Raw genomic sequence first — 13,360 nt, 5'->3', positions numbered from 1 at the left:
AGCTGTTTCCAAATGTCTCCCTTCTATTAAGCAGCTGTGCATCCTCAGATATGCGTTTCTGCATCATCACTTCATTTAATTTTTTCCTCTGTTTTCCTAACCCCCAAAACCACAGACCAAAACCACAAGGAGACTCAGGCAGTCTAGATAGCTTAAAAAGTGGAGGAATGCTGACAGACCAGGACTGCCCACGGTCTCTCCTCTTACAGCTATTGATTGATTTGGGGTAAGAGAAGGGCTTTTTGTGCTGTGCCTCTGCCAAAAAAAAAAAAAAAAAAGGCAAAAAGAGACCATTGACAAAGTGCAGATTTGGCCAGGTTCTACTCCAGATGCTGAAAAAGATTCTTTTTCATCTTATATGGATGGAAGGAAAGTGTTTACACACTGAGACCTCCCAGTGAATGTTCTTTCCACTTCCAGAAGGCCAGAATAAGGTAAGCCTGGACCACCAACTTCATGTGAAAGAGGAGGTCTAGCAGGATGTTACGTATTTTGCTTCTATACCTGTGCCTGGTGTACGTTTCTGTTGCCAGCTCAGAACCCTGCAGCTTTTTCCTGCTCTCTGCCAGCTGTTTGCCAGCTCACTGCATCGACCAAAAGCTTCTTAAAGCAAGCAGGCTCCACAGCCCTCCATCCCTGCAGATACGTCACCCTGCAGTCCTGTTTCTTTGCTGAATTTTCTCCCATGGTGTCTCGAAGGATTAAATTACCTCTAAAGTGCTATTGCAGGTCTGGAATCTCTGTGAATTTTTAACTCTTGTGGTTTTTATCTTTCCTTCATCAAAAGACAAGGTCAAGCATTTTGTTGAGTCCAAAAAGACATCAAAGGAAAAGGGGGGGGGGTGGGGGGTGGAGCAAACCCTCTGTATAAAGCATTTGAGAGTATTCATGCAGCATATTAGAGAGCAAAAGGAGCTTTCTGGCTCCTATCTGGCTGTTGTTGCAATTGTTAATGTGGTTTTATTCCATTATTAATGAGACCAGAAAGAGAAAACACACCTTCCAGACAAACTTGAGAGACTCTCTGATGGCAAAGAGAAGGAAGGAAAAAAAAACCCTTAAAATAATGGAAGTAAGAAATGGGAAAAGGAAGAGAAACTTAAAATCCTGAGTATGTAGCAATAAAAATCTGCAGACGCCTATAGGAGTGTAGGGATAGTGAACCGAATCTTTTACAAAGCTTGTAAATCATTCCCAGACCCTGCTAGTTTAAGGGCACTTTGTAATTAAACAAACAAACAAAAAAAACCAACCCTAATTTTTACAGCCTGTACAATATTGCTTGATACTTTCATGTTTCCTAGAATTGCTATTTGACAAGTAGAGAAAAATAAAACCAGAAGAGCAGCATTAATGGATGAAACGTCTATAACCTGGAGCAGAGTATCATCAGCCTCATCTGAATGTAGTTGGACAGGATTTCAATCAACAGCTTTGTTAGGAAAACACATCATGAATATGCCAAGGTAAGTAATCTCAGGATTAACACTCCAGTCTGGCTTTCCTGTAAAGTTACCCCGAGTTAGCTACCAAATCAGCATCCCCACAGAAGAGCTGGGCAGAGCACACCCCTTTGCAATTACAAGGCAGAAACAGCTCCAGCGCTGAAGCCCTGCACCAGTGCCCAAGCACTGGAGCCCAGGACCCACCACCAGCTTGTCCACAGCATCCTCTTCAAACCCCATGCCTACAGCAGGAGAGATCTGCTGAAGCTCACCCCCCATCGCATTTGGGGTTCTGGGAGGCAGGCTGGTGCTGGGGGGGCCTCAGGGGGTCCAAGCACTGAGGTTAAATTTAGTTAGATTCACTGCTAATCAGTAATACAGCTATCATTGATACTCCTTGAAGTCAAGCGATTCACTCTGCCGTCACTTGTTGAGGGCTGCACCCCGTGGTCCCCAACACCAGCACCTATGGTGCTGCTCGCCACAGCCATGTACCTATGGGCTGCTAGCGGGGAGCCTGCCCTCAGCCCCCCCAGCCCCTGCTGCTCTGCTGCCCTGCCAGTGGGCTCCCTCCTGCCCTGCCCACAGCGCTCACCCATCGCTGCCGTTTCACACCCTAATGCATTTCTGCTGAAGAGAAACCACATCCCTTGTGGAGTGGACGTTTGCAGCACAGGAGGAGAAAGCGTTGCTTGCAAGGGGCTCTCAGGGAGAGAGGGACCAGCCAGCTTTCACATAAATAGGGTTTATAAAAATCTGGTGAAATGTTTTCTTAACACTGGGCGTTTTGTCTTATGTGTCACTGTATTTCAAAAGGTGCAGTTTATATTACAAAAAAAAACAAGACAACCAACCTGCAGACATTTTATAATTCTCCCTTTAAAAAGAAGGGATCTGAAAGCTCTGCTGTCAATTATTGATGCTGAAAACACACACTTGTTTCTTATCACAAGACTGAACATTTGACCTATACTGGAAAGCCAAACTGACAATATTTGGGAAGAGCTCCAGACCTGGATTTTAATTTCATGGCTAACATCTGTCTTTCCAACAGAGTGTATTAAATAAATGCAACCCAGTGTGATACATTTTAAATTAATCAAAGTTCAATTCATTTTATACGAGCATATACCTCATATGTTGTGCTGCCAAAATAGGTCACTGGGCCAAGAGCTCAAAAATAATTTAAACAGGTTGAAAGAAATGAAAAAGGAAAATGACATAAAGTCACATCACCATGAGACCTTCTTTAATGCTCTGAGAAATAAAACTGCCATGAAGCAATAGGGTCAGGAAAAAACCTTGCCAGTGGGGATCTCTGCCGAGGGATGGGCTCCACTATTTTTTCCTGTAATCTCATTTTCAGCAGGGACACCCAGGCACCATGTTGGCCAGATGCGGCAGAGGGGATCTGGCAAAGCCCAGGAGCAGCTGAGACAGATGGGGTGGAAGGGAAGCACTTCTTAGGCTGCTTCTGCAGATGAAATGTAACCATGTTTTCAGGCACCCCCAGCGCCATGGCAGGCTGCAAAACCTACATGAGATCAAATATTTGGGCAGTATGTCCTTAGTGACCTCTCTCCCTCGATCCCTTCACCTGACTCATTGCTGAAGCTTCAGGAGATGCACCAGAAGTCAGAGAAGCTGTAGATTTTATTGCACTCCGAGTAAAAGATGGGCCCTGGAGCCCATGCAGATTGCACCCACTCTTGCCAAGGCCTCACCTAAGTCCTAGAAGTCACCTCTGAGGTGTGCAAGTAGAAACCTTAACGTCACACGAAGGTTTTCACCTGGCTGCACATGACAGCATCACACTTGTCAGACAGCCGCAGTAAGAACTAGTGCCCTGCAGCCAAGCCCTGAATCAGCCCAGCCTCACTCCTGCTCGGCCCCCTGCCCGGGGCTGTGCTTCGGCCCCCCAGCCCCCCGTGGGACTCACCTGTCACCCACGCAGACAGCCAGGATGTAGGGAAACCTGCACTAATCCATACAGTGCAGTGGGAGACGTGGGTGTCGGGTGAGGAGGGCTCTGGCAGACCTCAGCCATCCCTCCTCACATGGGTGACTGCCCTTACCTTACACCTGCCCTAAGCAGCAGACCCAGGTGTCTCTCTTTTATCCACACCCTACTAAAGAAAACTTGAGGAGAGGCAAAAGGCCACCCTGGTGCTTAACTCTCCCTGCTCGGGGGGTGGTGTGGCGGTGCCACGGCTCTCTTTGGGCTGCAGATGGCTTCTGGCAGCATCTGCCACTGAGCAAGGTTGAGTTTTCAGGCTTGGGGCACGTGCATGTTTCTGTAATTGTGTTTCCCTCTTATGCTGTCCCGTGCCTTCTCAAAGAAGGACAAGCATTTCTGGTGATCTCCTTTGGAAGACCGTGAAAGGAGAGAGGAGCACCCAGTGCTTGTGCTGGGTACGGTGGGATGGGAACCGCGGCTCATTTTCCAAGCGTGGTCCCGAGATGGGGACGTGGGGATGCTGCTGCCCAGCCCCGCCATCTCGCCCGCAGTATCCCCAGACTCCTCGGGCCACCAAAGTCATTTTCAACACCCCGAAGGGAAACGTGCCCGGCGGATACGTGTTCCCTTCGCAATCCGACAGGCAGAGCAGCGGCTTCGGCCGGGCGCCCCGGTGCCCGGGAAGCGGCGCAGGCGGGCAGGGCTGCGCGCCCCCGCCGGCCGCCCATTAGCGCTCATTTCCTGGCTGGGGCGATGGCAGGCGGCCGGGCAGCGCTTTCCCTGCCGCAGCCAATTGCATCTTCAGTCCGTATCGGAGGATCGCGGGGTGTGAGGTGCGGGAGAGCCCGGGGGCCGGGGCGGGCGCCGCGGGGGAGCTGAGAGCAGCCCCGGCGCTGCGGCGGGGGGGGGGGGAGGAAGAGGAGGGAGAGGAGCGAGGACGAGGCCTGGGGCGGGCAGCCCCCGCGGTCGGGCCGCGCTGGCCGGCCCAGCCGCTTAAATGCAACCCCTGGAGCACCGGCTCCTCTCTGATGAGACCGCTCCAGGGCTGCCGGGGACGGGGCGTCGTCGTGGGGACCGTCACCCTCTGCCTGGCCGCCGGGTGGGCTCTGCAGAGTAAGTGTCCGGCTCCGTCCCTTTCTCCCCTCTGCTTCCTCCCCCGGCCCTCTCCTCCTCCTCTTCGCCGCGCTACCCCGGGCCCGGCACCTGCGCGGGGTGGTGCGGAGCCCGGCCGTCCCCCGGCCCCGGCCGGCGGCGCTGGGCTGCTGGCAGGCGGCGGGAGCCCTTCCCAGCCTGGCCCCAACCGGGAGCGCCCGGGGGGGGGAGCTGCTGGGGAGGGGGTGGGCACAGCGCGTACGGGGGGCTCAGGCAGGCATCGCTGCTCTCTTCAGGCTGGAAAAGGTCGGGGGCGGGGGGGGCTCCTCGCTCGGAGCAAGCGGTGCCAGCCGAGCGGTGCCAGACCGGCCGCCCCGGCGGGGAGCCGCGGCCGCGGGGGGACGCGCCCCGAGCCCCGGCCGCACGCCCGCTCCCCCGCCCCCAACCCCGCTTTTCCAGCCGCGGGGGGCCCAAGGCGTGGCGGAGGAACCCAAGCCCGGCTGACCAGCCTGTCGGGTGCGGGCCCGGCTGGGAAACGCGGCGGCGAGGAGGGGAGGTGGGTTTTCCACGGGGGGCGAGCGGGGCCGGGGCACCACGCAGGGAGCCGGCCGGTCCCCTCCAGGCGGGGGCTGGCAGGGGCTGCAGCCACCCCCCGCGCCGGGAACCGGGGTGGGCAGTGCCACCAGTGCCTTCGGTGTGGACACGTCACGCCGTCTCCTTCATCATCAAGGTGACGCACAAGCAGGACACGGAAGGGCGGAGGAAACGTCCCCGGGGTGTAAGAGCTGCACTGTCAAGCTGTGTGTGTGTGTGTCCGTGTGTGTGTGTCCGTGTCCGCCACTTGGAGCTGCTGCGCGGCGGCTCCCGCCCCCCCTGCCGGCCCGGCTGCCCGCTCCATCCCCTGGCAGCGCAGCGGGCTCGCCGCACTCGGGGCGGCGCGGGGTCCCTGCGGGGGTCCCTGCTGGCCCGGAGGTCCCTGCTGGCCCGGGGGGGTCCCGCGGGGCCGGCGCAGGGCGCTGCGGGTGGGTGCGCTGCCGGCCGCTGGGGCTGGCCCAGCGCTGTTTGGATGAGCGCGGTTCGCCTGAGCAGGCGGAGAGGAGAGCGTATTAAAAATATTTTTGAATGGTTACATATTGCATTGCCTTTTATGGCTCCGTGCACTGGATAGGGACAAAGCACATCTGCAAATCATTTAGAAGGATTACTTTTTTTTTTTTTTTTTTTTTTTTTTTTTACGTTTACCTTGCAATCATACTCAAAACAAAGTCATGCCTTTGTCAAAACATGAAAGGATCACCGTGGTGAAACACGCGGTTCCTCTCCGGTCAGAAACAGTGCAAAAGGCCTTTAAATAAACACATGGAGCAGAAAACAATTGGAACAATTTGCAGCGATTACCAGAGGTTCCCGTCAGTTCTGTTCCTCTGCCTGGCACAAACCCCTTTTGCACAGCTCTGGCCCATCTCTCCCAGCTCAGCTGAGGATGCTCAGGGCTACCCGGGCAGCATGGTGGCCCTGCAAGGGGACCGGGCAGCACCAGCACGACAGGGTGCCCAGGAAGGGGGAATCCCAGGATCCTAGTTATAAAACTAGAGTGGCTTTCTCCTGTGCTGGTCTCATAGGTGAGGACCTGGGAATCAAGCTTCCCTGCCTTACCTCGACTAGCAGAGCGTCTGAATTCTGCTACAGATCCCAAATAGGAGTCAGCTTGTAATGCATTTGCCCACCATCTCCCCAGTTGTGGTTGCTCTGAGGTTTTAGCCATGGTGGGGGTTCTTATTTTTTGTTAAGATTTTTTTAGAAGAATTTCTTTCCCTTGGAGGTTTTTTTTTTTCTTTGCCTTTTTAAACCATACTTTTCCCTGAAGACTGCAGAATCTCCAGGACCATCCCCAGGGGTCCTGCTTTGCACTCCTTCAGCATAGCCGAAGGTCTCATCCTCCCTCCCCACTGCATTACAGACATTTGCAGCTCAGCATTATTTTCTTCAGTTCTGCTCTTGCAGTCAGGCTGTTCCAAGCCTAACCAGGAAAAGGCATTCAGCAGTAAGGCTTACTCGGTGCTTTATCTGCCTTTTGTCTGGTTTGATTTTTGTGGGTAGATGACAGGATTTTGTCAGGCTAGACAGGTCTCTAGCCAAGTGTCTCAAACATGCCACTAATTATTAAAAAAAATAAAGTATGTCAACTGAAACTCAGATGTTTGGTGTTCATCCAAATCTTCACGCAGAAATACCCACACACAAGCAGAAATTACTGCAGTTACATATTAAACTAAATGCTCATTTCAGTTTCACAGGATTATGAATTGCTCCATAATCACATCAGTGGGAACTAGGTGAGAATTAAATATTCTTTCACATGCATTTTTGCCTGGAAATCATCAGGAACAAGAAGTCCCTGACCTCATTTAAAACTGCGTGCCTTTGATTACATGTGATTTATCTGCACTGGCATATAACTGGCTGCTTTAACAAAGCAGTTGTCTCAAATGTTGATTACATACCCTGAAAACATGATGAAGTCCTTGCCAAGTCTTCACATACTGCTATAGTTCTTGCTTTTGGGGGATGGTAATTAATAAATATAATAGGTTACCTTGGCCATGGTGATTAAACTTTAAATGCAGGATTTTAAAGGAAGGCCAGCTACTGATAAATACAAATGCATTGCTCAGGTTTTCAGAAAATGTTACGGTCCCTTACTCAAAAAGAGTCTTCCAGTGGCTCTCCTCTTAGATATCAAAACACTGAAACACATGCAATTACTTGTCCTTTATGGTAATAGAAACATTTCTCCTGTCATCGATTAAAAATGTGTATTTAGTCTTTAATTTAAATACATATGTTCCTTTTATGGTCAGCAGAAAGAAAGAGAAACTGAAAAGCATAATCCATCCTCTCTTAAAACAGACCACCGAGACAGGTAGGATGAATCATGCCCCAGAGGTCCCATCCTGCCCTGGATGATTGGTGCAGCATCACCTCTGCAGTCATTGTCTTCCTTTCTCTTTCAGCTCCTGGAGGAGTGTCGTTAGTTGTCCCACAACCCAACATCAACGCAACAGTGGCACAAAACATCCTCCTCTCAGTTGAATACTTTTGCAGAGGCATTGCCACCATTGAGTGGAAGCATGTGTCCAGCTGGGGCACCACCAAAATTGTTGAGTGGAAAAGTGGGAATTACGTCAACATATCCACGGTCTACAAGGACAGAGTGACTACTTTTGAAAATGGCTCCATACAGCTTCTGAATGTGGGCATGAGAGATGCCGGCTACTATTTTATCACTGTAACGGAGGAGTATGGAACCAACACCTATGGCACCATCATAGTCAATGTTTACGGTACAAACTAGATGGGAGTTCTTGGCTTTACCCTGTGTTTAACCATTAATCTGCTTGTAATCAATTTTATAATATTTTTTCTGTCCTCTCTGCAGAGATTATCTATGAGGATTTACATTTCGTAGCAGTTCTCTTTGCATTTCTTGCTGCAGTATCTGCCATTTTGATTTGCTTCATGTGGCTGTGTAATAAATCTCTGCATCTATTTCAGAAGAAGACGACAAACAAACTGACAGGTATCTCTCTAAGAATGCTGTCAAGGTATAGGGTTTTCAAGTCTGAATTTTGAGCCTAAAATTCACTTGTGATTTGAGTCATAAAGGTGCTAAGCGGGGACACTGAGCATCAAGACTGGAAGGGCTCAGTTCAGTTATCCTGTCCAACTCTGCTAGCTGAGGCAACTGAGTAATAGGTATTTAGTTGCAGAATGATCCACAGGACATCTACCTGATACATTTTACATCAGAAACCACAAAACACTTCCCAACGTTGTTAACTGCAAAACTTAAGGAGAAAAGGCCAGCTCTGCAATAAGCCCCCATCAGAGGGCAGGAGACAAAGTCTAGAGCATCAGCAGTGCTCTCAGGGTCTGCACCAGAAGGGTATCACCTAAGGGAAAATACTCCAGTGGCCCTTGGGAGTGGCCCCCACCTACTTTGTGGAGGGCTGCACCCCCTCCCTCTCCTCTGAAACCCCCTTTCATCTGTACTCATGTTTGATCCAGTTGCGGACCGCAGCGAACACTAATACTAAAACCTAACACTGCGCCGAAGACACCAGTCTTGAAAAGCAGATCAAGGGAACACAAGGGCTGCACTGAAGGGAACATTCACAGATTGGCGAAGAAATTTCCAAGGCAGAGCTAGGGATGTTTGGCCTAGGCAGCAAGACAAGGCCTTGTGCTAGGGGCGTGGGCTCAAGCTCTGGGCACATCCTCAGTTTCTTTTACCACTTCAAAACATTTCAGGTGCTTACCGCCTTTCTTTGTAAGTGCAGCTCCACTAGTGGTTTCTTGCCCTGTAGGTAAAAGGTCTGTATTTCTTCTCTAATAAGTGTTGCTTAAGCTGTTACAAGAAGCAGCCTAAGTATTAGTATTTTACTAGACCAACACAGATACTCCAGAATCCTAAGCCTTGTGGCCCAGATACTGTGTCAGCTCTGCAAAACCTGAGAAGAGATGAGTTTGGCTCAAGCTCTCTATTCCTCTCTGCCGCTCACCTGCAGCCCTAAGGGCTGCTGCTGTTTTCATGGTGCACACATCGCTCACAAGCTTCTGTAGCTGCTGAAAATTTTTTATCATGCCAGAACAGACAGGCTTTTGTTTGGATAAAGCCTCTTCTTCGTCCTGTTAAAGCCAATCTTCCTACAGAGCCGAATCAAACAGTTATTTGGCAGAGTTCAGGAAAACCACAGTTCTGGAGACTTGCTCTGTCATCTCCCAGAGCGTGGTCCAAAGCAGGGACCCAACTCCTGCCCCCATTCCACCTTAGAAGAGCCCTCCTTTCAGAAGTCATGAAGAGGTCCTATTGAGTTTCCATAGCGCCTTTAGTCTTGTACTGGAAAAACAAGTGTCACTTTAAAGATGGTGAGGGACTCTTTATGCAGTTAGATATTTTGAAAAGATGTGTTTAAAACCTAATTGTAGATGAGTAAGCTTGAGCTAATATTAAAAGGTTCAAAATGTCTCAGCTATTAACAGCAGCATTGTTAATTTTGGAATGCTGGCCTTCCAATCCATTTGCCAATCAATAATAATATCCTTTTATTTCCAGCGAGTACAACTGAAGAGATTGAATTGGAAACCATTGAGTGTTAGCCAAGGACTGTCTCATAACAAAAATAACAATTCTACCTCAGGAGAAAGTATTGGCAAAGAAAGCAAGAAGAAACTAAAAGGTAAAAACGTTTGTGACTACTGTAGAAACATCCTGACATGCAAACTAATTAGACATTAAATCAGCAGTGTCTGATGGAGCTGTTTTGACCTGTTAAGTTTTTGACTCTGCTAGCTAAGGTCAAAGTAAAAAAAAAAAAAAAAAAAAAAAAAAAAGTATGCTTTCTTGCTGAGCACGAACGCATTTTTGTGGCTAATTAATAAAATCTACAGCCTCTTCCACTCTTAAAAAAAACAACCAACCAACCAAGCCTGTAAGATCAACCCATAAAGGAAATCATCATGGTCTTGAAGGACACCTGTATTTTGGCTATAGCAAGTCTACTATTACAGACAGAACAGCCATTAGTATCCTTCAACATAATAAATTTAATGCCTAATTATGGTATTAAATTAAAAAAATTAATTGCAAGGATTGAATCCTGCTTATTGCGCCTATGCTGCTACTTTTGGATGTAAGGAATGTCCTGAAGCTCTGAAGACAAACTGCAATTCTTCATGAGACAAAAGTGACTTTGAAACAATGCCAAAGCGTTCAAAGTTCCCCCACTTACGTTTCCAATTGTTTACACTGCCCCAGGATATTAACACACATTTTATGACATTGCTAGAGAAGGTTGTTAAACAAGGAATCATGTACAGGCACTGAAAAGGACCCTGTCTGTAACCATTAGAGGGGTCAGATAAAATACACATTGTACCAGTGGGATGGCAAAATACTAAACAGTTTTATTGTGAAAGATGTCAAGTCCTTGGCAAAAGTAGCCCACTGATGAAGTCTGTCTGAGAAGGAAAGTTAAAAACAGCATTACTTTGACACTCAGTATTTACAAGTACAGTTCTGAAATTGTTCTTATAGAGAAGCCACCTTTGCTCTCCTGCGTTGTAAGAAAACACAAAGCGATCTAATGTTTTCTTGAACCTTCATATTGCACTTACATTGTCCACCTGCAGATCTGCAGGGTGAAATAACATTTGCTTTTGTGAGTGAGAAAGCACTAAACTGACAACACTTTAAAATTATCCTGTGCTGCTTTTGTAACGAATTTTGCAGTATGAAATAAACTTTGAACATGTAAGAGACCATGGACGAGTCTGTGTCTGCAGATTGCCACATGGCTTTTTGAGCCGAACTGCTGCTACTGCCTCTCTCACACTTCAGCTCACTTGTTTGCAAAAACCTTTTACAGGACAGGCTGATAAGAGCTTCCCTTCTGGTCAGGGACTACAATTCTCAGGTGCTGTGGAAAAACAGAATTTCTCACCAAATGCATAATGATGCAGGTAGATGCCAAACAGGCTTTTCCCAAAGCAGCCTAAACACGGTCCCTTTAAAAAATCATCCCTGGATTGAACTGGCTTTTTGTAGTGCTAAAGGCCTCTCACCCACTTGTAAATTTGGGTACCAGATTCAGCTGGTTGCTCCTTCCTGCACACAGGAGAATGGGTCAAAAATGGTGAGAAATCTAAAAAAAATTTTAAAAAATTAAAAAAAGTCCCAGCTATAGCACTGCTTGGCAAAGCAACAGTTTGTTCTGATTCTTCACTTTAAGTATATATTACCAGTCTTCTGTATCTTTGAGTGAACTAAGCTTTGACAACACAGGTGTGTGTTTCAATCGCCAAGCTTGAAGTACTTTGTAAAGTATCCATATAGCAAAAGGAAAAAGTTTTTTATCTATTCCAGATTTTCTTTAATCCCTAAATCTTACAAATTGAATGTGAAGTTATTCATTATGCGTTGAGTACATAGCAAGTGCTCTGCCAGGCTTATTTAGAAAGCACAAAAAGTGCAGCTTACACATACCACCATCATTATCTGCTAACATTGACTTAAAGACTGGAATTGCCAAAGGAAAAGTCAGGAAATGTATACAGACATGAATAACCATTTGAATGCATTGCTGTAATTGTAGAGATCATGTACGCTTTTAAACAACAGGATTTCAAAGCTGGGATCAAAGTAGGAAACGACCACTTAATAATTTTTCAATTTCAGATGCACTATCACAGCAGTAAGAAGTTTCCAGCTAGCACAGTTATTCTACTTTCCTCAGCTTGGCTAAAGATACAATTCCACACTGGTGCCAGCCTCACTTTTAGGTAGCGACAGCCTAGGTGAACAATCAGGATTCAAAGAACATTCCATGAGGATGTACAGTAGAGTTAACCTATGTGCTGCTCTCCTTATAGATTAATTCCTCACCCACAAATTTTACCCAGAATTTAACAGGCTTACTTTACATAGGTAGGGTCACTTACAACATATTCACATGACAAACTGATGTCTGTCAATATGCATTATTAATGTCAATAATATTTAATATACAGAGCATGAGACTAAGCTGTCTGCGGCAGTTTCTTGCTACACTGGAGGTGCCTGAAGTATCTGAAGTCTTACGGCAAGCTGTTAAAGTGGACGTTTAGACACTAATAGCTATTCTTACTCCACTTGTAAACTCCATGCAGAACAGCAGCAAATTTTAATATTTAGAGCATTCCAAGTAATCAAAGGGATTATGGCATTTTGCTTTTAATTAAAGAGACTGCCAAAGCAATCATGTGAACTTGGACATCAATTGTAAAGGTCTTAATCATCAACTAATGTCTTCATTTCATGTTCAGAGATGCACTACCAAGAATATCAAAACTGTCCCTCTGTTAGAAGCCTTATCAGTCTGTTTTCCATTAAAATTAGGAAACCCTGTGTATTCAACAGCAAAAACCAGACCCTCCAGGCCCCTAATTTTATTTTTTTTTTCCTCCCCCCCAGCTAGGCCTGGAAGTCTTGATAAATGTCTTCACTGCTGATGTGCAGTGCTTGCCCTTCCGCAACACAAGAGAAGTCCTCTTGCATCTGTTATTTCTTTTCAGAAGGGGACAAACCCTGCACCTATGAGATCCTAATAGCTAATACAGTGATCCTATTACTTGGTAATGAAGAGCTTATTTGATGAAAAGGCGATCAGTACACGTACACCTGCCAATTCAGGTTAAGCACAGCAAAGCATAGAGACACACTGAAGTTTCATACACTCATCTTCTAATTATTGGAGAAGATTTGTTGTGTTGCCAAGAGTCAAACTGCCTCATGTAATCAGATGCACCAGGCTGTTGGCTGAACCGTTCACCAAGGAACAAAACCCCTCTCTGTAATCACAGTGCCTGCGAGCCAAGCAATACGGGACCTGGCATCACAGGCCTTGCATAAGATTCACTCATCTTTCAAGAAGATCAAGAGACTATTTTCAACTAGTATTTTTTCATTTTCATAAGTTGTCTTGGGAAACTCATCAGAACCCTTTCTCTCTCATAGTTCAGTTACACAGAAGCAAGAACTTCAAGAAACTGAAATAACAAGGTGTTCCACACTGGCAAACGTCAACCTAAGTATGACAGCTGCTTTGGATACAAACTGAGCAGCAGCTTGCCACAGGCAGTTGCTTAATATATATTTCCTACAACCATTCTTTATTGCTCAAGAATACTGCAAAACAACATCTGCCACCATACAAGTACGATGTTCAATTCAAATATTTTCTATATGCAAGAAGTTCTCATATATATATATGTATATATATACACACCCCTCTCAACACACAATATGGATGTAAGCCTGAATGAGTTC

General features: G+C 47.1%; 1 protein-coding gene across 6 annotated transcripts; it reads left to right on the top strand.

The window, feature by feature from the left end:
* Positions 1–4,296: 4,296 nt before the first annotated feature.
* Positions 4,297–13,325, top strand: VSTM5 (V-set and transmembrane domain containing 5). 6 transcript variants are annotated; one of them, XR_008730923.1, is made up of 6 exons: positions 4,297–4,515; positions 7,359–7,417; positions 7,509–7,838; positions 7,934–8,074; positions 9,611–9,734; positions 12,506–13,325. XR_008730923.1 is itself a non-coding variant. In XM_055702277.1 (5 exons), the coding sequence occupies exons 1-5, from the start codon at positions 4,400–4,402 to the stop codon at positions 9,652–9,654; spliced, it is 690 nt and encodes a 229-aa protein (XP_055558252.1). In that variant the 5' UTR covers positions 4,298–4,399; the 3' UTR covers positions 9,655–10,818. The 6 variants fall into 6 exon arrangements, 5 of the variants coding, with proteins under 5 accessions (XP_055558252.1, XP_055558256.1, XP_055558255.1 ...); XM_055702277.1 differs by lacking the exon at positions 12,506–13,325 and having other exon boundaries at positions 4,298–4,515; positions 9,611–10,818; XM_055702280.1 differs by lacking the exons at positions 4,297–4,515; positions 12,506–13,325 and adding an exon at positions 6,131–6,830 and having other exon boundaries at positions 9,611–10,818.
* Positions 13,326–13,360: the final 35 nt, after the last annotated feature.

Source organism: Falco cherrug, chromosome 2, assembly GCF_023634085.1.
Source record: "Falco cherrug isolate bFalChe1 chromosome 2, bFalChe1.pri, whole genome shotgun sequence".
NCBI lineage: Eukaryota > Metazoa > Chordata > Aves > Falconiformes > Falconidae > Falco > Falco cherrug.
This window is presented reverse-complemented; position numbering and strand designations above follow the sequence as displayed.

Bases quoted from the DNA above. Each gene is read 5' to 3' on its own strand.
- VSTM5 (XM_055702277.1), top strand. From the start codon at position 4,400: ATGCAACCCCTGGAGCACCGGCTCCTCTCTGATGAGACCGCTCCAGGG. The intron at 4,516-7,358 runs GTAAGTGTCCGG...TATGGTCAGCAG, and splicing joins CGCCGGGTGGGCTCTGCAGA to AAAGAAAGAGAAACTGAAAA. The intron at 7,839-7,933 runs GTACAAACTAGA...TCCTCTCTGCAG, and splicing joins CATCATAGTCAATGTTTACG to AGATTATCTATGAGGATTTA.